This window comes from Larimichthys crocea, chromosome XXII (assembly GCF_000972845.2).
Source record: "Larimichthys crocea isolate SSNF chromosome XXII, L_crocea_2.0, whole genome shotgun sequence".
Taxonomy (NCBI): domain Eukaryota; kingdom Metazoa; phylum Chordata; class Actinopteri; family Sciaenidae; genus Larimichthys; species Larimichthys crocea.
The window spans coordinates 22,332,394-22,359,041 of NC_040032.1; the positions used below are offsets into that span (position 1 = coordinate 22,332,394).

The 26,648-nt window shown below is 41.0% G+C and overlaps 2 protein-coding genes across 2 annotated transcripts; one reads left to right on the forward strand and one right to left on the reverse strand.

Moving 5' to 3' along the window:
- The first annotated feature begins 1,666 nt into the window (after nt 1–1,666).
- Nucleotides 1,667–6,006, forward strand: rbmx2 (RNA binding motif protein X-linked 2). The gene is made up of 6 exons (XM_010748182.3): nt 1,667–1,797; nt 3,105–3,220; nt 3,347–3,398; nt 3,492–3,621; nt 3,857–4,040; nt 5,088–6,006. Exons 1-6 carry the CDS (start codon nt 1,793–1,795, stop codon nt 5,753–5,755), a joined length of 1,155 nt encoding a protein of 384 aa, XP_010746484.2. The 5' UTR covers nt 1,667–1,792; the 3' UTR covers nt 5,756–6,006.
- A 174-nt stretch (nt 6,007–6,180) lies between these two features.
- Nucleotides 6,181–24,946, reverse strand: siah2l (seven in absentia homolog 2 (Drosophila)-like). Its single transcript, XM_019276230.2, has 3 exons — nt 24,131–24,946; nt 10,108–10,287; nt 6,181–9,938 (listed from the first exon to the last, which is right to left on the reverse strand). Exons 1-3 carry the CDS (start codon nt 24,569–24,571, stop codon nt 9,567–9,569), a joined length of 993 nt encoding a protein of 330 aa, XP_019131775.1. The 5' UTR covers nt 24,572–24,946; the 3' UTR covers nt 6,181–9,566.
- Between the last annotated feature and the right edge of the window lie 1,702 nt (nt 24,947–26,648).

Below are 26,648 nucleotides of genomic sequence, written 5' to 3' on the forward strand. Positions count from 1 at the left end.
TACAATAAATGAGAGTAGACAGCAAATAACAAAAACAAACAAAAAGAACCATAAAAGTATATCAAATTACACGAATACAACATTAAAAACAGGTTAAAATAGGACAATGGAATTGAATCAGATGAAAAAGGCAATTTTAAACAGGTGGGTTTAAGTGCAGACTTGTGAGAGTGAGTTGATGTTCCTTATGACGGGGGGTAAAGAGTAAAATTATACAATGCAATACAATACAATAGTAACATAGCGCCAGCATAGTTACATGATAGTATAGTAAGGATCAAAAGAGAAAAGCAAAAATAAAACTTAGATGTGATAGACTTGTGATCTTACATATAAATAAAGTTCTAGTTATAACTGTTGTGACAGGTTATTGGTTGAAAATATCTGCATGAATGTACAGCCAACTGTTTACATATTTAATTTCATTTTTTGTACATGTATACTGTAAATACTGTAAATCCTGTCCATACTGCCATATTACCATACTTATTTTTTTACATTTATACTAATAACTCTGTTTACACTGTACCATATTGCCACATGGATGTCTTTTAGCTTTTTACATCTTTTACTTATATTTTATATTTCATGTTTATGCTGTTTGGGATAAGAGGGAAACAAAATGTCAATACTCTGCATGTCCTGTACATATAAAAGCATTGACAATAAAGTTGACTTGACTTGACTTGAATATTCATGATAGATAGACATTTTTAATAGGAATTAACTTAAGAGACTTAAAATAACAATCAACTTCAATCAAAAATAGCCTAAATGATGTGAAATTATGGATGTGAAATTTCCCTAATAAAATATAGAGGTTGACAATAATACATAGTTTCTTTTTTTTTTGTATTCAAAAATAAGTAATCATTTTTTTACCTCAATGCTGATTCTATGTTTTTTTTTTTACCCAGTATATAGTTCTCAAGTTCGTTCCAAAGTGTACTACTATATGGGCAACCATAAAATAAATTAGTTACATTTTGCATGTTTGGTTTTATAAAAAGTACATTTGTTATCAATGTCAAGGAATTTTGATAAATATGCTTTAGATAGTACATAGATAGGTATATGCAGGGGCGCCGCCAGGAATTTTGGGCCCCATGACAAAAAAAATCAAATTTGGCCCCCTCTGTGCAGCTGTTGTCCCCACATCTCTAGTACCTAACTATCCCATAAAAGCTTTACATAACTCTAATTAAAGGCTTGCAACTGTTTGTCTTGTAGTTCAATACTAGTACTAGCACAATACTGCTGGTGATTTGTACATGCATGCAAGTCTGCATACAGTATGCAGTGCAGTTCACTATTTGATGCAAGATTAGAAGCTACCATAAAAATGTGCTAAATGCTATCTTTATAAATGTAAAAACAAATAGATAATTAATTTCATTATTATATTTTAAATATATATATACTCAATGATGATGGTTTAATAATTTTATATTGGTGTTTACCTATTTTTTGGGACCCCTGTCATTCGTGGGCCCTTGGAATTGTCCTAACCTTCCCCCCCTATGTTATGTAGTATTTTTAAATGTAATTCTCTGATTTTATTTGTGACACAGAATTTATGCCAATCAATGTCCACAAAGAAAAAAATAACTTTCCTCTAGGTGTTATTTTCTTAACATTGTAGAAAGGTTTTAGTTATTTGGCCACATAAACGTTAGTTGTAGTGACGCCATCCCACCGGCAGGTGGCAGCAGAGGCGGGAATTCAAGCGGAAGTGGCTCCTGTCAGGAGGAACCTCCGTAGTATGTTTTACATCCCGAGCGAGTAGTTCACCATGAAGTAAGTAAACATGTTTATATATTAAAGTATTTATTTATTTCTACTGATATACTGAAATAATTCACATCCTTTGATATGTATCACCCTAACCTGCTACAGCCTGTGCTCACAGCTAACGCACGTTGTTGCTAGGTTACGCTCTTAGTTTCACCAAACTGCGATTAGAGAAATGCAACAATTAAACTGTTAATCTGCTGCTAAAAGTGACTCATCAAACTACACCTGGCGTTAAAATGAAGCATTAAAAGTTTTTGTTTTTTTATTCTGCATCAGGCAAGCAGGTCGTATTTCAAATAAATCTGAAAATAGACCTCCAGACAGAGAACAGCTTGATGTTTAAGGTTTATTTTTCATATGCAGGTTAACACAGAGTTATTAATACACTGAAATGTGTTGGACGAGGAACAGGAGGATAAACTATATATACTATATATACTATTATATAAGATAGATAGATAGATAGATAGATAGATAGATAGAGTACTTTACCTATATGCAGGCATGAGGTAATGACACCAGTATAAACAGAATAGACTCTAATGAGGAAGAACATGTGGTTCTACCTCTAAAAATATACGTAAGATAAATATACATATGGACTCTTGTGCATTGTGAAAAACTTAAATCAGCTGTTACAGAATGAGTGTCCTCTCTCTGCAGTCATCAAACTTACAGTGGAGCTGCACGAGTCTCCGACTGAAACTGCTGTGTTGTTTGAGCAGGAGGTCATGTGATGGATGGGAGTTGTTCTCCATGATAGTGAGCAGTTTGTGCAGCATCCTTTCTCTCCACAACCAACCAGCTGCAGGGGCTCCAGAGCAGTCCCCAGCACAGAGCCAGCCTTCTTGATCAGATTGTTCAGGTTTTTTTTGTGTCGCTGGCTGCAAAGAAGACTGCACTTGCAACAACAGACTGATAAAACATCCGCAACATCTTGCTTCACACATTAAAGGACCGGTGCTTCCTCAGAAAGTAGAGTCTGCTCTACTCCTTCCTGTAGACAGCCTCAGTGTTGCATCTCCAGTCCAGTCTGTTATCCAGGTGCACGCCCAAGTACTTGTAGTCCTGCACCGCCTCCACCTCACACAGGGAGTGTTGATTTTAAACAGAGTAACGTGCCTGCAGACGAAGTACTGTGACTACAGACAGCGTAGCTCATGAAGTTTTAAACTTCATCCTCAAGACCAAGGATGATCCTGGTCCCTCTCGTCCTCCAGTCGAGCCTCACAGGAATAAGAAGCCATGGTGTGTTCAGGTGCAACAACAGTTCCGTTTATAAACTAAACCTTTTTTTCTGTGTTTTTCAGTCCACTGACGAAGGTGAAGCTCATCAATGAGCTGAACGCTCGTGAGGCTGACCTCGGGGTGAATGAGTCTGTTTCCTGGCACACCGAGTACAAAGACAGCGCCTGGATATTCATCGGTAAGATGGGTCCTCCTTGTCTGGATTTCAGGATAAACAACATTGACATTAGGGAGGTTAATGGAGAGAGAGAGTAAAGAGTGCCGTCCCTGATCAGCCGGTGTTTGGTGTTGTTGTTTCCTGCAGGAGGATTTCCATACGAGCTGACTGAAGGCGACATTATCTGCGTCTTCTCTCAGTACGTTTCCTTCATTTCCATCAGCTGCAATGTTGTTGCCGTGGTCAGAGAACAGGAGAATTCACTTTCTTTTTTCTCCCAAACACGTGTCAGGTATGGAGAGGTCGTTAACATCAACCTGGTGCGAGACAAAAAGACGGGGAAGTCCAAAGGTTTCTGCTTCATCTGCTACGAGGACCAGAGGAGCACTATCCTGGCTGTGGACAACTTCAACGGCATCAAGGTGACACGCTGCGTCACGTTTGTTAAACTTCACTTCAGTTTGAAACTGAAAACAGCATCTGTGTCGACACCATTGTAGTTATGTTGTGTTAAAGACTGGAAACCTCAAGTGTGGCTGTGTGAGGTACTGATCGAATGCAGCATCTTTCTGATCGATTGTGAGGTCATCAATGAGGTTCAAGAGCAGGACGTTCGTCTCGTTGACTCAGTCGAATCTGTCTTGTTTTTGCCGTCAGATCAAAGGTCGGACCATTCGCGTGGATCACGTCAAAGACTACCGACCTCCCAAAGACACGGAGGATATCGACGACATCACCAAACACCTGAGGGATGAGGGCTGCGCTCCCAAAGCCCACGAGTCATCCTCCTCCTCAGAGGAAGACGAGCAGTACACCATCCCTGTGAAGAAGGCCAAAAAAGGTAAGGTCACTTCCCGTTGTCCTAAATATCGTCATTTTGTTCTGCCCTCTACAGGTTGACTGTACTTTTCTGATCCAGTTTAACTAATTTAGCCTCTAGCAGTTTGTTTTTCTTCTCCAACATGAATTGATTTAGCTGCTTTATTTATTTGACCCTTTTCACTCTACACTCCAATCACAGTTGTGCAAACCTCGATCAACTTCCTCCCATCCTTAGAAATGTGCTTGTGTTTGTATGACTTGTATAACAGCCTGTGGACTGATTTCTATATAAAGGACTCAGGACGAATAGTCAGTTAGTCAAAACTAACAAATTTTATCTTAGAGTCTGTAAACAAACGACCTTTACAACACAGAGTTCAACACCAAGTCCGAAGTCAGAGCTAACGTGACTGCAAAGCATAACTAACATCAGCTACTTCATCCTGGGGCTGATGTGGCTGTAAATTGGCTGTTTTGGCAATGGCAGGTTTTCTTTGTTGGCTGGTGTTGCGAGAGGGCCTGCGTCACTGGGTTGGATAGTTGTTATTTACACTATGTTATTTACAGCTTTCCAGATGACTTCAGCAGCTTGTATTAAGACAAACAGTGTTGATAAATGATGTCACTAACGATCGCTTTCTACAAGCCAAGTCGAGCGATGCAAGGCAGAGACCAACCTGCTAACTGTAACTGAAGCTGAGCTGGCTGTGGTTCTGTTGGCACGGGTTTGGTTGCTTCGTGGTGTTGGCCAGTAGGGTGATTTGCAAATAGCGAGCTAGTTAGCACCATGGAGCTAATGTTTCAAATAAAAAGCAGGAACATTACAGGTAGTAACATTATTCTGAAATGTATTTTACAGCGTTCTGACTTACATACCTTAGTACAGGAAAGGAGGAGGATGGCTGAGGTTTTGACTCATCTGTGGTTGAAGCACTTACTTAGCTGTTTAGTCTTTGTAGAGTGAGTGTTCACTGAAATTACACGTTTCTATGATGTAATATTTTTATACAGAAAGTCTTTATGTGAAAACAAATGTTTGTTTTATAATTTCTTCTCTCTGCCTCAGACAAGAAAGAGAAGAAGAAAAAGAAGAAAGAGAAGAAGGAGAAGAAGAGGAAGGCCGAGAAAGAGAAAGACAAAGAAAGGGGGGGCCGGGTGCCACACTCCTCCTCCTCTTCACCTCCTCTTCCTCCTCCTGCCATCAGAGTCAAAGAGGAGAAGGAGGATGCCGCCTACAACAAGTACAACCAGAGGGAGGCGCCACCAGGAGGACATCAAAATGGACAGAAAGCGAGGGAGAATGAGAGACTCCGGGGGGAGGAAGAGGAGGAGAGAAGGAGGAGAGAGACAGACAGGGAGAGAGGAGAGGAAGACAGGAGGAGACACCATGAGAGGGAGGGAGACAGAAACAGAGACAGAGATGGAGACAGGAGGAGAGAGGCAGACAGAGAGGGAGACAGGAGGAGAGAGGCAGACAGAGAGGGAGACAGGAGGAGAGAGACAGAGAGAGAGACAGACAGAGACGACAGAAGAAGAGAGATGGACAGGGAGAGAGGAGAGGAAGACAGGAGGAGACACCATGAGAGAGAGGGAGACAGAAACAGAGAGAGAGATGGCGACAGGAGGAGAGAGACAGACAGAAATGGTGACAGAAGAAGAGAAACTGACCGCGACAGAGATAACGATAGAAGGAGAGAGACGAGCAGAGACAGAGACCGTCCCTTTAAACGCTGAGACCACCTGATACCATGACATCATGTTTGTGTTAACGAGGTTGACATCACCCTCTGCTGGCTGCATCATTCATTAGACAACACACTTTTTTTTATTGTTAGTGGTCATGATTTAATTCAGTTCGGCTGCAAAACGTTTACGTAATCTTTACATGAATTGAGCAGGAAAGTTTTTCTGTTTGAATCCCCCCGACCTGAAATGTTAAATATTCGTATTGTTTAAATGAGTTTTGTAATAAAACAAAGAAATGGCATGTGCGTTTTTTTGTTTGTTCGCTTTTAAAGGAACGTGTTTGCAGCGGCCACCATCCATTAAAATTGTCTTGTATGTTCAGGTGATTATATACACATGAAATCAAAGTTATGAATAATATTTTTCATATCTGCCTCATTCTGAAAACAGAGCAAAGATGAGAATCACACAAACAAACTGCAATCATTTATTATAGAAACATCACACAACACTGATAACAAAAACATCCTCTTATCACAGTCGGATGATGTAAAGACGATACCAGTCACTTTTTTTATTGATTATAGATCTGATATTTTTAAATTGTTCCACTGCCATGACAGAAACTCTTCAAAGAGGAGAGAATTAGACACATTTTGGTAACACTGTATTTTACAGTTTTTTTTCCTTTCAGGTTGGTGGACGGCTCTAAATACTACAATACCCATGAGCCTCAGCTGCTGCTGATTATTAATTGAATCCCAAATGGATTCAAAATGCTGAATATTTTATCAGGTTTCAACAATTTTTTAGCTTGTGGCAAATTTAAGTGTGAGTGTGAATCTAGATTAGATATTTATGTTACTGAAATGCACTCTGGGAGTCGTAGTTGACTTTTACATCCACAGGCTTTTTGAGTTTTAATCAAATAACCAACATATTTTCTACCACAGATGTTCATTTTCTGTACCGAACATTCAACCAGGAGAGTTTCATGTCCATACTAGACCTGAATACACTTTTCTACTTCACTATGAATGAACAGTAGTCCATGGTGTAACAGTTATAATGTTGAGGTGTGACAGTTCAGCAGAACAGAAGAGAATTAACAACGTCATGAACAGCTTACAAAATATTACTTTCAAAAAATCGTTGTACGCCTGAACAAACACAAATACATGTCAAAATTAGCACGAGGAATAAATGCAGCAGTCTTTGTTTTTAGAAAATATATTGTCATTATAACTTCATTTACAATATTTTCAAACATTTTGTAGAAAGTCGGCGAGTTGTTGAGTGGAAGTGATTATCAGAGAGCAGCGTTTCCTCTGTGTTTATTTTTCAGCAAAAAAAACGGCAGCGATCAGATTTAAGTGAGACATCCAAAATCACCTGGATTTAATGAAAATAAAGCACAGAGGACCATGAATAATCTCTATTTTAATGAATAGTACTATAATGAATGAGTCTTTAAAGCTTTCTGATGCAGCAGGAAAAGAAAAAGGATTTGCCAAGTCAGTCCTCCCTTACAGTTTACAAGTGGTATTAAAAGTTAAAGTTAAAATGATGTTAAGACAAGCTATTCATTTATTTTATTTGTACTTTGACTGTGTTCTCTGTTAACTAGCTGACTAAAATCTTTATTAAGATGCACAAGTGGTTGGATAACATTTGTTTTCTAGATTACTATCTAACTAAAAGCTTGTAAGGTAATGAGTTTCAGCCAAGATGTTAATTAGTTAGCTCGCCAACATGCAACAGATTAAGCGATGCCACACCAGAATATAATCTGTATGTGAGAGTATTAACTCAGTAGTTAATGTCAGCTCAGCTATTAAAAGTAAGTTTCTTTCCATTAAATGTGGAATTTAACAGCTCCATAGATCAACGTTTACTTTTCTTTCTTTCGTACCGTTTACTATTCTTAACAGTGACTCACTGGACTGGAACAAATCAACTCTGCCGCTTCAACAACACTCACAAGCAATTGCACAATTTTCTCGCTAGCAAACATTGTGATTATTCGCCACAGCCCATCATCTGTTTGCAATTAACCGGGCTTGAAAACGGCAATTTAAATTCATGGGTTGTGCAGCATCTCTGGCTGGAGAGTGGCTAGAAAATATTTTGTAAATCAGTAAAATGGATATGGCTTTTTTTTTTAGATGACTTTATTGAGCCTTTATTGAGGTCAACGCTTTTTTGAAATTAACATTGTTTTTTTTTCTAGCAAACCAAACAAAGAGGAAACGCCGCTGAGGTCTGAGGGGTTCACGGTTCAGTTACAGACGTGTCTGTAGTCGGAGGTATCTTGTGACGTTGGTTTCTTCCTGGTCAGTTGCTACAAACATTTATAGACAAGGAATGTTTTTTTTTAATGTTTGTTTGTTTTGTTTTTTATCCACAATGCCATATGCGCTTTGAGCTAAATAAAGGGAATAATGTCCGTCCATTGTGTTACTGATTTTTAAAATTAAAAAATAAATTTAAATATGTTTGTCATACTGTAAAACAGGCTCGGTTGTGTTTCACTGGGTAGGTGAAGCACTTCAGCACCACGACTCCCTCACAAAGACCTTGAACAAGAAGAAGAGGAGGAGGTTGGCGGTAGAAAAGTAAGGCGCTGGCGGCTAAACAAACTGCAGGAAGAGGGATCTGAGGATTATTCCTCCATTTCACTGCTTTTATCTGAGATTAAAGAAGGTCTGAGGATTAACTGGATTTTGCAGCTCAGCCAATTCCCACAGAGGTCGAACACTGACCTCCAAAAATGTGAGAGACGAGCCTGCAGAGTCACAACGCTGCTCGATGCCATCAGTCCAGTCTTATAGACCTGCAGGGATCTGAACCAGCAGCCTTCCACTCAGCCCCACTTACTGAACAGGCGTGTTCACATTATTCTGCTTTACTTGAACTGCCAGCAGCCTTTTTCAAGCAGCCGAGTCGAAGACTTTGAAGATGGACCCCAGCTTTACTTTGTTGGGACTGTATTGTAACGATACATCGGTCAAACACAAAACATTATAAAGAATCTTGAGCCTGATCGATTAAAGGATATTGACTAAAATACAGATTAAGCATGACATTTACAGTGTGAAAATAAACCTGTTAGAGACAAACTGCAATGGAGACACCGTACTAGCTTTTTGTTACTTATCAGCTGACAAACACACCAATACCAATCTATCTTCAATAAGCTACGCTAACGTAAGATAGCCAATTTGTCAGTGCAGCTGTTGACGGTTATATAGACTCTGCTGGTGGACACTGTGGATTGGACCCTGGCTGAAAGCACCAGTGCTGCCAGCAAAGACCAGAATATTGTGAACACATCGGGCCAACGGGAAGACTGATGTGGCGCCTGAGACCAGAATCTTTTCTGCTTAGGCGAATAAACTCATAACAGCTCGGCTTCTGTTGAGTCCAGATGTCCAGGTCTGGACAGGTGCTGGTCAAAACAGCAGGCCTGACCTCTTTTTCCATCGTTTCCCAAAGGACAGAGGCCTGATGCTCAACACTGGTGGAGGTTTCTTCCACTTTTCCTCTGGTGCCTAATCGAGGGACAGGAGGACGACCCGTTCTGTCCTGTAATTCATCAAAGACCAAACACAGACATCACACCTGGTGGAGCTGGTCTTCTGAGTCGTTTGAGAAGTTGTCTCTCAGCGCTTCAAATGTTTTTCCTCATAAATGACTCCAGCTGCTCAGCCAGCTGCACCACCGACACAGGATGTTTACAGCACAGGAGTCCCTGTAACCACAGAACCAGACAGGTGGACTCGACACCTCCCTGGCTCCCAAACTGATCCTGCATCGTGATGTCCATCTACTGTTTGTGGATACTGACTGTGACTGCCGTTCAGCACATGGAGATGGTGACATTGATCCCCAGGTTGCCGTTGTCGGCAAATAGATGAGCGATGGAGGTGTCGAACACTAGACAGTCGCTGTTCATGATGGCAGCCGCAACCCCGTCATGGATGGAGCGCGGCGTGGCCTCCCAGGTGAGCCGCCGTCGGTTGCCGTTGAGCTCCAGCCGATAGGCGAAGTTCTCTGCCTGCTTTCGGGTGCCAATGAGCAGCACAACAGCGAAGAACTGCTGGTGGCCTTCGTATTTCTCCTGCTTCTCCAGGACCAGCATGAAGTGGTGGCTGAAACAAGACTGCATCATCACCCAGTCCACCGCGCCCGGCAGGTTGATGTCTGTCGCCAGGAAGACGATGTCCTCCCCCTGCAAAGAGAAAGACGTCACGCACATTTTAGCATTTATCTCCCTTACCTCTTCCAAAGAAGTTCTAAACTCTCTTTCAACAGTTTCAACCCTTCAAATGTTCAATAACAATAACACCAACCATATCCTCCAGACCTGGACCAAGAAAGTTTTAAGTTTTGGTGCTGACCTGCAGTGTGGTGATAGACTTGTGTGCGTGCATCAGGTGAGGCATGACGGCCTCCAGCGATCCATGCCACTTGCAGGTAGCTCCGGGACACGGACAGGTGTACGGCCTGAACTCACACACTTCCTCATGATCGGGCTTCTCACTGTGGTGAAGCGTCAGCAGACAACCGGCCGACGAGTACTGCAGGGAGGACACAAATACGAGACTGAGTATTCTACTAAAACACTGTTCTCCAGCTTGATATGTGGACACCTTCCTGCTGATGGAAATCATTGGCACATTTTAAATTGTCATATTTTAAATTAACAAAACCACAATTTATTCTTTGTGGCTGCATAATTTCCTGTACAACAGTAAATAGGCAAATATCAAGATCAGAAAGATATTTTAATGAATACAGAGACAATTTCTCAGCTCTACCATGTTAAACGGAATCGTTCGGTTATAAATAAATCTCTCATTCTCTAAAAAGTGAAGTAAGTTTTTCAGACGCTGCTGAGCTGAGGAGTGAATCTGTTGATTATCGGTGCAGAGACAAAGACAAAGACAGGCCTTTTCTTACTTTGGATTTGAACTTGTCTGCATTTATTTTACATGTGTTTTATTTATGAATGAATGTTCTTCTTCAGCATCAGAGCACTATTTTTTCTTACCAATATTAATCACATTCTTCAAGCATTTTCACAGCAGTCATTTTGACTCATAGCAGAAAAACCTCCATTTCAGCAGTTAATAATATTGTTAGTATTGTTAGTAGCATGTTAGTCAAAATGGCCTCCCTTCTATTTTGGGAACTCCATCTGTGTCTCTAATTTTGTTGGTTTGCTTGTGAGAACACAATTATTTATAATTTTCTATCAAAGACAAATGAGCTTCATATTTAATAAAGCCCTTATACACACTATACACACTGATATTCTGCTGTATTTTCCTGTCTGCCTGTGAATTAATTAACTGCTTATTTAAATTATCCAGATGAAGCTCTGATATAAATAACATCTGTGTTTCTATTCCTGAGGAGCAGATTACAAACAAATGGCTGCAGCTTTCTCCTTAAATTTGCTGAGATGCAGCTGAAGGTCACAGTGATGGGATTCCCCCTCCCTGCTCCTCCTCTTCCTCTTCTTTTATCTTGAACAACAAGGCACTTATAGATAGACCAGGAGCCTATAGCGGTCTACGACAGGGGGGAGCACTGATGAGGACGGTAAATGAGGTATGAAATCAGCGAGACGATGAGGAGCTCAGGAAGACAGAGAGGGACTCGAGGGAGGCGAGAGGCAGCGGCGGCATTTGTGATGCTGTTTGAAGATCTGAACGCGATTCACCGCACAGAGAGAGCGAGGCATACATAAACATGAGGAGAGAGAGTTGCTGCTTTAAATCATCTGCAGACATCAGAAGGCTGATTGGTCAGTTTAAACTCAGGACACTGGATTCTGATTGGATCAGACTGAAATTGAAGTGTCCAAGTGATGTCTTTCATTTAAAGTCCAAAGAAGAAATGGAAATTTGAATACTTACAATTAAAAAAAAAGCTCCAGAACAGCTACTAAAGGAACCTTGTGAAGAGGCTGTTATTGTAAATATAAATATTCAGTTTAGAAATCCTCAAACAAAATAGAAAAATTTGAACATTGTTGTTTAAAAAGTTACCAAAATAACAGATTTCAAGTGATTGTTTCAGATCTAATTCCTTTAATACACAAGTAGATCAGCCAGGAGAGCCAAGAGACCTTTCAACTAAAAATATGTATGAAAGTCTCTAGGTAATAAAAAACAGACACTGACAGACTGTTTCTAAACCTGCTACTGTGGATTCACTTCAGGAGGATGTGGTTGATTGTGCCCTGTTAGAAACACCTCCACTTGTTCTCGAGAGGAAACTGGGAGAAGCAGTCGGAGGACGATAGATGACGTATGTCATCCTAACCTCTCTCTCTGGTTTTGTTTACTCAGGTGTGGTGGAATTTCTTATTTACCGCAGCTGACCCAGATCTGATCTGTCAACGGGACAGAAAACAGCAACACGACCTGCTGTGAGGACATGAAACCACAGAGCAGACTGTCGGACTGTAGCCAGAGCTGATCCGTGCAACAACAATATCTGAGATACACATATTTTGACAAACAGCTGATCACAACTATTCAACTCCCTGCAAGATTTGATGTGAATAAATACTGAAAACATAAACTAGGCCATGGCAAAACAAAGAGAGGTAGATAACAAATATATTTGACTGTTTAAGACAGAGACAGAACAATTCCTGAAACAGGCTTGGCTTGACTTGGACGTTTGCTCAGGATCATGGTCCAATGAATACCAAGCTTCAGATTACACAGTGACGGCATCCTTGTTGCCAGTCACATGATCAAATTCACCCCAAAAATACAAGCCGCCAAGCAAGAGTACGGGCCTGTGATGGACACAAGCCCAAAAACACTTTTCCCCCACAGATGTAAAATGGTGGATACATGTTTCTGAGCATCACAATCGAAAGAAATGGCTCATCTTACTCATAGACTGTATAAAATATGGATGTAGAAGCTGAGTGTGGCATCACCATCTTGGCAGTCCTGCCTCCACCAGCTTCCGGCTAATCTAATAATCTCAAGAGGTGGTTGGAGCAGAGGTGGGCTAAATTAAACCTTATTACCGAAGCCAACCACCTCTCAAAGTGGCCATGCCTTTAATTGTAGATAACTAACAATGTTCCAGGACTTCCTGTGTAGCCAGCAGATATCTGGAAAACAGATACCAGATATCTGGGCAAAGTCCAATTAACAGCTTGATACGTGAGAAAGACACATTTCTTATTATTTCTATGAACATATATCTGTATGTAAGTGCAGACAACTTTAAAAAGAAGTTAATAAAAACAAAACAGTTGTCAGATGATGATGAGTTCTCAGATTGCATTCTGGGCAATGTGTCTTCGACTTTTTGTTCTCCACCTGGACTGTTGTAACCAAAGGCCACTCAAATGTGATTGGTCAATACTACTGAAACTACAAGAGAAACCAGAACATTTCTGGTGTCCAAACCCTGGTCCAGATTCTGCATTCACATGCAGAATCTGTTTATAGAGATTAGTGGAGGGCTAAACCAGTTAGCGCCGCATCCTTCATGCTCCATTGAGCAGCTTCCACAGGAATGAACGGAGCCCCACCTCCAACACTGTGTCCAGTTCTTCATACATCCATGGAAAAACATCCACAATAGGTCGGAGCAACCTCCAAGTTCATGGTCTCGATCCATACCAATGATCCACAGGTCCAAACAGCCCCTGAACCCATCACCCATGTGCCTGTGCACAATTTTCTTGCATATTCAAGTCGACTTTTTGTTCTTTTCAAGGTTTCTGCAGTTGCTTCCAATGTTCTTCTGATAGATTTTGCCTTCATCAGGTCCTCCTGCAGTTTTTTTATTAAGTAATACAGACTCTTTTTTCAGCTGTTGGTTTTTACATTTTACTGGCTTGGATCATAAATAAAATAAAACCTCAAAGGTGACCTAGAACCAGAACAAAACTCTAATACTCTAACAAAAATACTTTAATAAAAAAGAAAGTTTGAGCTTGTGCGATTGAGGTGACATCACTGCACCGTTTGATCTATTGATAACTTGAATCATCTATTAGTGATGAACACAGAGGAAGGTGACACAGCGGGAGGCTCAGTGTTTGCCTCATTATATATTCATCAGCTGCAGGTCACAACGCAGCAGCAGCTGGAAAAGGGCAGCGAGCTTGAATACAACAACGCAGAGACCAAAATGCTTTTTGTTTTATTAAGTGATGACAGAGAAACTCTTTCTCCAATAAAAAGGAGTTTATAAAATGTTTTAAAAGTCATGGTTCATGTTAATTCCAGATTAAATGACGGTGTAAATAACTATGAGCCATAATCCAGTAAAGAAGATCTAATTTAATTTTCATACTAACAAGTCAGAGCATCAACTGGAAACATCAGATAAATGCTGTGTCATTCAAATATTATGCCAAGATGGTTTCCATTCCTGTTTTTATTTATTTAGTCAAAGCAGATTAAATGAAAATTAATTTAAAATTAGCTTTTTAAAAAAGGGGTGGACGACTAATAACACATAATGTATCCACGTTTCTTTTCAAATAAACTCTGAGTCTGCAAGTCAGAGTTGTCAGGTTTTTTGTAAGCATCCTCAACAATTTTCACGACATAGTTGGCTTCGAATTTAAAAACGAAAGACTTTTTGTAGTATCTGTGTGAAGTCTAACTGCAGTGAGTAGTGTCTAAACTTCTAAAAAAAATAATAACTTTAATTTTACTTTATGATATTTGATAAAAAGACATGTGGATTTGGATTTAACTGAACTGTTGGCCAAGTAAATCATAGATAAAAAAAACAGGAAATGTTTAAAAAAAATTATAATAATAAATCAATCACATCATCAGACCATACGACATACACAAACACAAACACACACATGTACACACTCCTCTTATCCGGCAGCATTAATTAATATTTCAGAGGATTTAGAGAGATAAACCTACACTGGTCTCATCAGGAGTCAGAACTGTGTGTGTGTGAGGCAAGGACATTTTAAGGAAAGTGAAGACCAGACAAAATGTCCTCAAAGACCACAGGGTTCGAATTACAGCTGCACTGATCAATATTTTATATTAATAATGGATCAAATGACTCCAGCAGTAAAACCCGCAGATTATAACCAAGTCTGCTTTTAGCCTCTTTTAGCTAAACCAAACAGTGTATTGATCAACCTTGAATTGTGAGTTAAAAGTTTGAGTTACAGTTTGGATCAATAGCGGGACCTTCACAGCCTTCAGCATGAGAATATTCAGTAAAAACAGATGTGCACAGGTCGTTAACCAGAGGCTGAACATCTGCTTCAATCAGCATTAACTCTCAAAGTGATCTGAGATCTGGATGCATCAGATCCACCTCAGCGGAAAAACCAACACAGCAAAAAGAAAAAAAAAAAAACACTTCAGCCCGCATCAGCTCGATCAATAATAATCAAGCTAAAAGCATGAGACAAAGAGTGTGAGTGTGTGTGTGAGTGTGTGTGTCTGTGTCTCAATGCCGAGTTCAGACCAGTTCAGGGTTTCTCACTTGCAGGAAATCAGCGGAGTCAGTTTGTTTTTATAAATCAATAATTAAATCAGAGTCATTAAACTGATGAAGTCAGCTCATCAATAACAAGAACAGCAGTCTGGAGGTGTCGTTAACGTGCCCAAGAGAAAAAAAAAACCCAAAAGCATCCTGATGATTTCACTGCAGCAGGCTGAAGACCTGAAATATGATGCAGGAATTTGAAGGTGATTTGATGTTCAGTAAAAATATGCTATCAAATGCTTTCAAATCGTCAGTCATAAAAGCGTTCAATATGGCAACCGTGCAGATGTTGACATAGAGCCCCTTCCAGTCAAGATGGTGGTGAAGCTAACGAAAACTGATTGATCTGAATTAAATCTGCAGATGGTCAGTGTCAAGTTGAGACTGAACGTTTCTCTCGTGTCAGTTTTCGAGCCACGACAAAGACCAAACTGTTTCGTACAACAGACCAGGTAAGACTTGTTTTTAGCCTAGCAGATATTCCAGGACTTGATTTTTAACACTTGTATACCAGCTGCAAGACCAATAAATAAATAAATAACTGACCAATAAAACTCATGTTTGACCGGGGAATATCCACAACTACTTTTGTGCAGCTACAGGATCGCTCATGCTCTCAGGATGGATCTCCATTTGGCCCAGGACTCACCTGACTGCCTGGCAGGGGTTTGGTGCGGCCGACAGGTCGACTGCCTTTGACCTCTGAACCTTGTTCTTGTTGTTGTTGCTGTTGTTGTTGTTGTTGTTGTTGTCCAGTGTTAGCGGTTAGCCCTGTGGCGCTAGGTGAACCGACTCCATGGCGATGCCAGCCCAGCAGGCAGCGCCACTGAGCCAACTCCCTGAGGAGAGGCAGGCAGGAGGCCGGACACAGCATCAAACACACACGACTGACACACACACAAACAGACGCACAAACACACCTTGATTACTTCCAAGCAGCCAGCAGAACACAGATATCACCGTCAGAACAAATCCAATGAGAAGACCCTGATCCAGAATCCTGCAGGGACACTCGGCTCTCTGGAGTTAAACAACCTTCCTGTAAATGTCCTAAAAATCCTCAATCAGGACTAGACAAGAGCAAAACAAACATAACCATAGTTACTGAACTTATTTATCTGCTGGTTTATCTTGTTCATGATCTAACACACTGCCAATGAGCTGCACGTGTGCAGGTTTAGGCTAAAGGACCTGTTGCTATCAAAAGGTGAACGGTTATTAGTTTTATATTTGCACGGTAACTGCTGCATGTTTTCTCTCAGGATAATAAAGTTCTGTTCTATTAAAGCCGACTGAAATATTTCATTTGTAGAGTGAAATAAGCTCTTTTTCTCTCATGGATGTCGAAACGACACATCTCGCTTCACTTCAGAATGTCAAGTTGGAAGTTTTTTTTTTGTCCCGCTTGGCTCTCCGTACTTTAACCAGACGGGCAGAACAAAAACAGCAGCCGGTGACCAGCTGTTCAGCCTGCAGAGCCACGTGGAGATCATGTAGCAGAGATTAAAACGCCTGGACCATGTTTGGGTTTGTGAAACACATGAAACCAGAGTCTGGGATTAACTCCGGATCAGATCTAGACTTCAGGTCTGTGTTTATCAAACAGTAAAGTCTAAGAGTTAAACACCAGAACAACAGCCGGGATGTTAAACTGTCTGCAAAATGTGCCAAAAGAACCTTTTCTAAATAAAACTGATGAAACATTTGATGAGACACTTTTTGATTCTTAGTATCGGGACATTAATACATTCATTATTTTTTAAAAATAGAAAAATCTGAAGCTGTCTGTCACGTCGACAGATTAACACAGAGGGTAATCGACTGTAACACGGTCAATGACTACATGTAGATCACGTGAGCACTGCTTGACCAGTTGTTTGTAGTGAGTGTGCATATTAATTAGCTTGTCTCTGATCTCACATCATGACCTCCTTGTCCTGCAGGCTTTAGCATCTCACCAGTCCGGCAAATTACTACTTGTACATAGTTGAGCTGTCACTAAGTGTCACGTTAGCCGAGTCTCTGAAGATTCTGATAATTAGTTTATCGACCACATCATGGTCGATAAACGAGGTGAAAAAAAGAGGGAGTGATGAGGACGACGAAGGAGAAACAGCAGCTGATGTTACGAGAGAAGAAAGGAGGTAAAAATGTATCTGCTTCATGAAAAGTGAAGTCTGTTTCTCTCCATGACCTGATAAATGAATCGTCTGTAACTGATAATTAAAGGCGGTTTAACTCATTATCATTAAAAACTGATCATTAGCTCATCAGCAGTGGATTGATCACTGAACAAGAAAAACAGCATCTGTTCTCTGATGTGACCATCAGCTGATCATCATTTTTCTCTTAAGTTAAGACATTATAAGTTACTTTGTTCTGTGAAACCACAGAAATAAGGACAGAGACAGTTATTGATCGGCATTGATCAGAAAAATGACAACAGGATAAACTCACACAGAGTTTAACTTAATCGAACGAGACGGAGCCACGTCTTTGTTTCTTTACAGTATTGGAATAAAAATCAAACAGAGGATCAAACAAGACCTTTGAAGACTAAATGATTGATCAACTAGTCAAGCATAATCGATCACCATTGACAATGAAGTCACCATTTTAAACAATTAATTATTCATAACTGTCAGATTAATCAGTGAATGATAACAATAAAAAGAGCAGACAATGTTAATTAACATAAACCATCAACGATAATAATCCATAAGATATCAAAAATACCAGCTTACTGCTGTTTGTCCAACAACAAATCAATCAATACAAGAGCCAATATATGATCAATCACACGTACCAGCTCGCCTGGATCTAAACGCAGTAATGCAGCTGAACCTCGCTCGCCCGCTCTCTCTCCTGCTGCAGCAGCCGAAAAAAACAACAACAAACTGTTTTTCTTCTTCCGTGGCAGAAAAACGACAAACACACACGCCAAAACACAGATACCGACACACACACACGCTCAGCTGTGTGGCGTCCGTCTGTCCGTCCGTCCGTCCGACAGAATACCAGCGCACACACACACTCTCTCTCTCTCTCTCTCTCTGCTTCCTGTAAATGTCTCTCAGCCTCTCTCTCTCTCTCCTTCTCTGACTGAGCGGTGGAAAAACAGTCAGCCTCCAACCAACCGCACGACACAGAGGCGCTGCAGCACACACACATTAACACAAACACACACACACACACACACACACACAGTGGGGGCGGGGAGAAAGAAATCTGAGAGAGAATAAAAGGGGAGTATCGCTCAGCCTCCTCCTCCCCCCAGCATCTGTCGACACCCCCCAACACACACACACACACACACACACACACACACACACACACACACACACACACACACACACACACACACAACTCTCTTCTTCCTTTTAAGTCTGCAGTGTGTGTTGTACCTGTATAATAAGTGTGTGTGTGTGTGTGTGTGTGTGTGTGCACTGACAGCTGTTGTTTTGTTTTTGTTCTCTTCCCAGAATTCCCTGCTCCTCCGACCTTCTTCTTCTTCTTCTTCTTCTTCTATTTAAAAACACGTCTGTAGTTGTGCAAAGACGACCTGATGACCGTCGCTGCGATTTTCACCCTCGCCGGCACGTTTGTTGCGTTTTTAACTAAAATGTGTGTTTGGAGGACAAAGTCAGGTGACCTTCTTCGTCGCCAGGTGACCTTGTTGCCATGGTAACGATAATAAACACGTGGGTGAGCAGAACAATAGCATGGCACTACAGATCTACAGATCTGTCTTTTAAACCTCTCACAACATGTTCATCAGACGGACACATGAAGACATCTGGACACAGCATTGGAGGCAGGAGGATTTTGGATGTCGGGAGTTTGAGAACCAGTAGCCTGACGTTCACATCAAACCTCACGACGACCACAAAGACTTTGACGACAGTTGTCACAACAACAAGAAGCACTAACGAACCATGTGGAAACAATGGCCTCGTAATGATCCCACTGAGGCTAAATACCTCTGTTTCCCCATCAGCCAATCAGTCAAAACTGAAGAAGCCTCTTGGACAACAGGTTAAGTGTCTTCATGGATCTACAACCAAGTCCAGCTGTCCTGGATTTAACTAACTTAATAGACCTCCCTACATCTCAGAGATCGCTGTAATGCTATTTAAAATATGTTTTATACTTCTTGTACACATGTTGTTTCACTGTCAGCCTGGTATGTAGTTCATGTACGTATCACAGCTTAAATGTGACGATGCAAGTAAAATGAATGGTTCAAAAACAAAACACAACCGTGGCTCCAAATGGTAGAAGTGCAGATCAGGAGTATCCCTTTTCCATCAAATTTAAAATAGTGAACATAAATAGATTTTGAGATTTCAGTTCCACTGAGACTCGACCCTTATTGTTTAAACTGAGCTTTTTATTTTCCAGTCGATACCTGCGATCTAAACAACAGATTATCCACAAAGCGAAAGAGAGAAACATGAGAACACACTTACTTACTGCAACAAAGACATCAGCAAAAAAAACTTCAATCTGTGGCCGTCTAACAGAGACAAAGACGGGGAAATACAGCAAATCCAAACTCAAAGCTTCATAACTTGACCTTTCCGTGCATGATGTCACTGTTTATAGCTATGATGTCACACTTAAATTTGATTCATGAAGTAATTGAAGTACCAAGCTGATGAGTAGGGATGTAACGATACACTCAACCCACGACTCGATACGGTTCACAATTTTTTGTTCACTTTTTTTTTTTTTTTTAATCAAAATGAGCTACAGACAAATTCTGACCAAATAAAATTATCTTTTTATTTGTAGGAAAAAAAATCTTAGGTGCTTTCTTTACAGAAACTCTCAAACAGTTTGTGTTCTCTTATAAAAAAGTGCAACTTACATCTTAAACAGCAAAATACATGACAAATATCTCCTTTCTTTAGAAACAATCTCACAGTAAACTGGTGTTAACTGGTGTAATGTGCAGTTTTCGCTCACGAGGTGGCATAATGTTACTTTGCTTCTCACTGTTGTGGCGGCTGATATGCTGCTGCATGTTGCTCGTGTTGCTGCTATACGTTAGCAGTCTCTTGCAATATTTACATGCTGCTTTGGTTTTGTCTGTCCGTTTCTCAGGGTGTTATTTATTTGTATTTGTGTATATAGGGAATCCAAAATGCCGCCACACAGGTGATTTCAAACTGCTCGGTGCATCCTCTATCTCACAGCTATTTTCTACCGTCGCCATGTCTTCCCTCGTTCTGTGCTCCGTACCTACGAAGTGGCGTAAGTCATGTGACTTGACGTCTGACGTTGAACAAATGAATCACCAACCAGTGACTTTTTTTAAGATAACGTAACCTATTTCTAATTTAAAAAAAGAAGAAAAAGAACATATCCTACTTCTCTCGCATGCGCAAAGAATCGCGATTCATTTTTTTCTGTCAACCGGTGCGAATCGTCACGCATTTGTACCACGATGCATCGAAACATTCGTCACATTAATGAAATGCAGGACTGAAGTCACAATACTACAAATACACCCCAAACCATAAAAGCATCAACCTGTTTAATGATATTAAATGTGTGTCAGGGGCTGTAATTATTAATCAATTAGTCAATCGACAGAAAAATCATCTTAAACCATTCTCATTGAATCAATAGTAGGTTAATCCATTAGAACACATGGATAAGAAGCTCAATAACTCCTCATTAATGTGAACGCGGCTGTAACCAACCAAACAAGGCTTAATTAATCTAATAAATACGAGCCACAGAGCTACATTACGGTCACACACATACCCTCACAGCAACCACACACACGCTGTGTGGTTGTCAGTATGAGTATGAACGATCAGCTCTTCTTCCTTCATCGACCGCATGTTGATGACCGCAGTTTTAACCATGCCAATTACAACATATTTTGACTGTTAATATCTCTGCAGCGCTGCATGAGTGAGACTTAAAGGAAGGAAGACTGAGTGAAATGAACCTTAAGTGTTTATGTAGCAGTCACGATAAGAGCTTTAAGGAAGGAAATAATGCCATCCCACAAAAAAAAGGCAATGCACCATTTAGTCACTCACAACCAGACAAAAAAACCCCCAACTGATTAAAAAAGTGATGCAGGCTGCAGCAGAGAGAGCATGTGACTGTGAACAGAGGTGTGAAAACTCAAAGCACTTTTACACTGCATATCTCATTCATCCTTTCACCCACATTCATACACTGATGGCATTGACTGCCCTGCAAGGTGGCAGTGGACGCTTGGACGTGCAGACTGTAGAAGGAGGAGGAGGTGATCATCTGATTAACGGACAACCTGCTCTAGTTTGGTGTTACTCTACGCTCTCTTCTCATGAAACCCGGTCTGTGTTCTCACTGTGCTGCACTCTTAAACTCTGACGAACTGCTGGTGGGTTGTTCCTCTTTATCTCCTGCGTTAATTCTGCCGTTGACTGTGGAGTTGCATTCACACACAGGAGGTGTTCAAGTTTGCCGTATGCTATAGAGAAAAACTTAAAACTCTAAATGTTTTTGATAACTCGAAAAGCTTTAATCCTCTTCATTCAAATTAATATATAAAACACGCACATCACATTTAGTGTGATGGTCAAACCTTCTCTAACTGCGATGGACATCTAGTATTTATGTTTTTTGGACTATATGACTGCACTCTTACTGTTTGGACATTGTGCTGTCAGTTCTGGTGTGACTGTTTTCAGATTCAGCAATGAACTGCAGCATCTTTCTGGAGACTTCGTAAGGTAAATCCATAAATATAAATTCAACATGGGTGTATTTTGTATTTATTTATCCATAATTAAGTGTTGAAAACTTATTGTTGTTGTTAGTTATAAAGCGTTATTACACAAAGAGACTACAGGTGAACCAGAGGGCTGAAAAAAAATGACATTGACCTCAAAGACAGGGCAGCTGAGGAGGAAGTTACCTTAATTAGGAGACACCTGAACTCTACAGAGAAACCAGAGTCCAAGTGATCGAGTCAAAGCGTAAAACTGGTCGAGGCGCCATCACATGTGAGTCCTGGACACAGATACTAGTGATGAATAAATGCAGCATTTTATATTAAAAAGGAGTTCAGATTTATCTGACTGCTTTTGTTAATTATTGAAAAAATAATTTAGACAATTAAAAAACAACATTTAGATGCACTGAGAACTGCTGACGTGAATAATAATGGAATCAAGGGGCCACAACAACTCGCTCACTGTGACATTATCAATCTGCCGGACCTTTAGTCTCATTTATGACGTATGACGAGATTCAATTCAACATGTTCTAACAGCAGATAAATCAGATATATGATGATGAGTTTATCTGTGTGTGATTTCAAGAGCTTTAATCAGTTTTCAGCACTCAGCTCAATTCTCCTCCTTCTCCTCAGCTTTCAGCCGACCTAAGAAGCTCACTTCAACTTTAATGTGCCTGTAATTGAATCAGAGCTGTTTCTCTCCGTTGGGTTGTGTTCTGTACCCAAAGCTGCATGGGATGAGCATAACATGGGAAGGGACAGTGAGGATGGACGCTTTTGGCCAAAGTGGCTAAATTTGGAGTATTATTTAGCCCACTTCCCGACCTGCAAGAATGACATGGCTGGTATGAATTTACTTTTAAACTGAACCCGACAGACAGGAGTGTGTGCCGTTCTGTCATCGTGCTGAATGAAGCGGCAACAGATCACAAAAATGTCCAACAAAGTGATTCAAGTTAGAGAACCTGATAATCCAGATCTGATGGGCAGGAAAGAAAAATTAAAAATCACCTCAGAACCAAGCGGCAACCTCAGTGTCTGTGAAGTGAAGCCAATGTGGAAGTGCCAAAATCTGCAGAGACTGGCATCAATCTCCATAAGCCCCAATGTTAAAATGTCCAACTTCACAGCAGAAATAAACATGTTTACAGCCTGGTACAAAAAACAGTTTTGATCTCTATAGCTAATTTCCCCGTTCATGACAACTGTACTGAGGGTGAATTTTTATATAACTCAACCTGTTCAAATTTTTTAAGGCTTAAAGTTGTGCATAATTAAAAAAAGTTCTAGTGTAGAAGTGAAGTTGCAGATTGCAACCAAATGAAAACTCTCAGACGTCTCACCCTCTTTTTCTATAGGAAAAACTCTGGCAGCCAAATTCACATAAAAAATAAAAAAGGTCATATCTAGATCCAGCATGGCAGACTCTGTGGAAGAGGACCCGCTCTCACTGTAGATATAAAAAGGCTCACTTTAAAAGACAACAAAAACACAAAACAACGATTCTTATACTCAGGTTATTACAGGCTAATGAAAACACACTAATTAATACTGTATCCCATTCCTTACAGGTGGCTTGTTTGAGCAGCCAGGCATCATTCAGCCCACCACAGGTCCATTAAATCAACACTGCCAATTTGCTGTATATACTTTTGTACAATATATTTTATTTACTATTGCTATTTTGATATTTTATGATGTATAGTTCGTATGTATGTTCTGTTATATGTGTATTCTTATGTTGTCTATTGTCACTGTGTGTAATGCTGCACTGTAATTTCCCAGCTTGGGATAAATAAATCTATCTATCTATCTATCTATCTATCTATCTATCTATGGTCCACGTCATGTTGAGTTTTTAAACTTTTGATCTGGAGAAGCTCTGCTGTCCGACACAAACTTTTCTTTCACTTTCTTTATCGACAGAAAAGTTACTGGTCTGAAAAACTGCGTGGCTGTTTATGAGCCCTCTTATGAACCGGGTCCGGATTTGTTTTGGTTCTGGTGGCACCTCTGTGACGTCACGGGGCACGCGCTTGCACACACACACACACACCTGTCATGTTAGCATGTTGAACGAGGAAGTTGTGCAAAAAAAAAGTGGACACAAGTGAGCGGTCAGCTCGTGTGTGTGTGTGTGTGTGTGTGTGTGTGTGGCTCACCTTGCAGGGGAACGGTAGTGTGGAGGCCACCTTCTCCATTGCCAGGTTCCGGATGCTCGGGGTGAGAGGGCCTCGGCAGGTCGGACAGCAGCTCAGCTTCTGGCGGCACGGGTTGCAGACCAGGTGACCCGCCTGGCACTGCAGGATGGGCGGCAGGACGTAGTCGAAACATACCGGGCACTCGAACAGCGCCGTGAGCTCCGGGGACTGCCCGGGAAGACCCGCCGTGGTCAGAGACACAGCGGTAGAAGGGGTAGCGGACCCCGACCCAGCCACGGAGCCCACACCGGCGGCTGCTGCCGCTGCTGCGGCCGCGGCTGCTGCTGCTGCGGCGGCGGCAGCTGCGCCTCCCGATCCGCCGTGCTTCCCTCCGCCTGCTTTCCCGGCCCCGAGTCCACCTCCACCTCCGGCTCCGGCTCCGGCTGAGGACGGACGGCTCATCTTCCAGCTGCGGTCCGTTTCCTGTGAAGTGCCGAGCGGGCGGTAACGTCATCTACTGTTTACTACCGGACGTCGCTCCGGGCCCCCGGAGACACAACATGGCGGCTGCCAGTTCGTATCGCCTGCCGCCGTCTCTCATTGGACGCTGCGTCACTGACTGACAGGCCGCTCAGCCAATCACAGAGAGGAGTCGTGTCATTATGTAATGTTTGGCAGCAAAGTTAAAAAATAAACTAATGAGGCTCAATTTCACCAAAGTTTACATTCATTAAATAACATTTGTATCGCATTACATCACATTTTAACACATGTAATAAAAACTCCTTCATATTAAACTTGTTTAAATAACGTTTATGCTTTAAAGAAAGCTTACATTTCATTTAATGTATATTTTTATATAGTTTTCTGTTTGTTTGTTTGAATTTTACATTTTATGCTACTTATATTTCACTTTAGAAGTAAATATTACACTTTTCATTTCACTACAGGTGTTCAGATTCTCCATACAAACTCACGATGAACAGATAACATGATGCACTGTTAAAAATTTAAGCTACAATATTAAAACTATAAATACTAAGGGAACATACTCTCACTTGTTGACTATGAGATACTGTAATATATCTCTGGCGCCTCTCAGTGGAGGTTCAGGCATCCTGCTCTTTTATTGCTCTCCTCATCTCGTTTATTCCTTAGCTCTTGTGTTAATAATTCAGTAATAATTCGAAAAAGTTGAGACTACAATAAATATAAAGGTTCGACTCACTTGGTTCCTCTGCAACTTTGGGACATTTCATGGATCACATCACATGATTTAAAAAAAAAAAAAAACATCTCCGTGATAACTGAGCAAACTCCATCTTTGTAGTTCCTGTAGCTGGAACATTTCTGCTGTCAACTAGAAATCCAATGATGTTATGAGTTTGTCAACCAATCAGAGGCTGTGCGGGCCTATGTGTGTGTGTGTATGCTCATGTAGAACTTTGTAGCATTTATTGCGTATGCAGAGTTAGGCATGTGATCTCTCAAGGTGCTGAGGCAGTGTCAGGAGTGTTCATAGTGTAGCAGGTGAGTGGATGAAAATACTGTTCATGCTGCCTTGCTATGATCTCTCTCCCCTGCTAGTTCTGGGTCCAGAGATGAGGCTTGGCTGAAAGCCCGACTTGCTCGCCTCCAGTTTGAAGCCCAGGAGAAGGCACAAACAGTCAAACAGACAAACACAGTTGCAATATCAGCTTGAGACTAAAAAGAGTCCATCAGTGGTTGCAGGTGTGTCTCCCTCTTCCGGCATTTCATCACAGAAGTGGAGTTTGCTCGGGAAAAGGGAACATTGTCTGACAAATAGAGCTCATCGTGTAAAGTGGATGACTTTAGTTCTCTGCGAGGGATAATTCTGCATTACTGTGTTCAAATCAGTCAGTTTGTGATTATGGTGTCGTGTGGTACAGAGATGTGTTACTATCCCCAACTAGTACATCACATAGATGTACAAATGGGTCTATTACCATGAGGTCCAATGATACAGAGCTGATTTATGAAGGATTATTACACAAATAGAGACAAATGAGGGGGGGATTACTTCAACCTCAAGGACAGAGCAGCTGAGAAGGAAAAGTAGTCAACTCTGAGAGGAGGAGGAGTCACAGGAAGTCACTTTTCAGAGATGGTGACACCTAAACTCAGAGAAACCAGTTCCAGTTGTTGGACAATGAGCAGAGCTTCACTGTGTGTTGTCCACACCTCATTTATCTCAGGGATAACATAAGCCTTGTGTGTTAAATCGTTCTAGCTTAGACAGAGTTTCCAGACTAATGGTGTCGCAGATCTCCTGAAATGGTTGTCAGTGGCCAAAGAAACATGAAACTAATCATTCCTCTGACCAAAGGCTGTCTTAATCTGCAGTCCAAACCCACTTTTCCTTACGGTTGGTGGCACACATTGAACACCTTTAGTAGTTTTTGGAGAGACATGAGATTTATTTCTTCATCACTCACACTCTCATGATGATCACTCTCACTGATGCTTTCAGAGTCACTCATTTTAAAAGCATTTTAGCTCTCCTCCATTGAGGATGCAC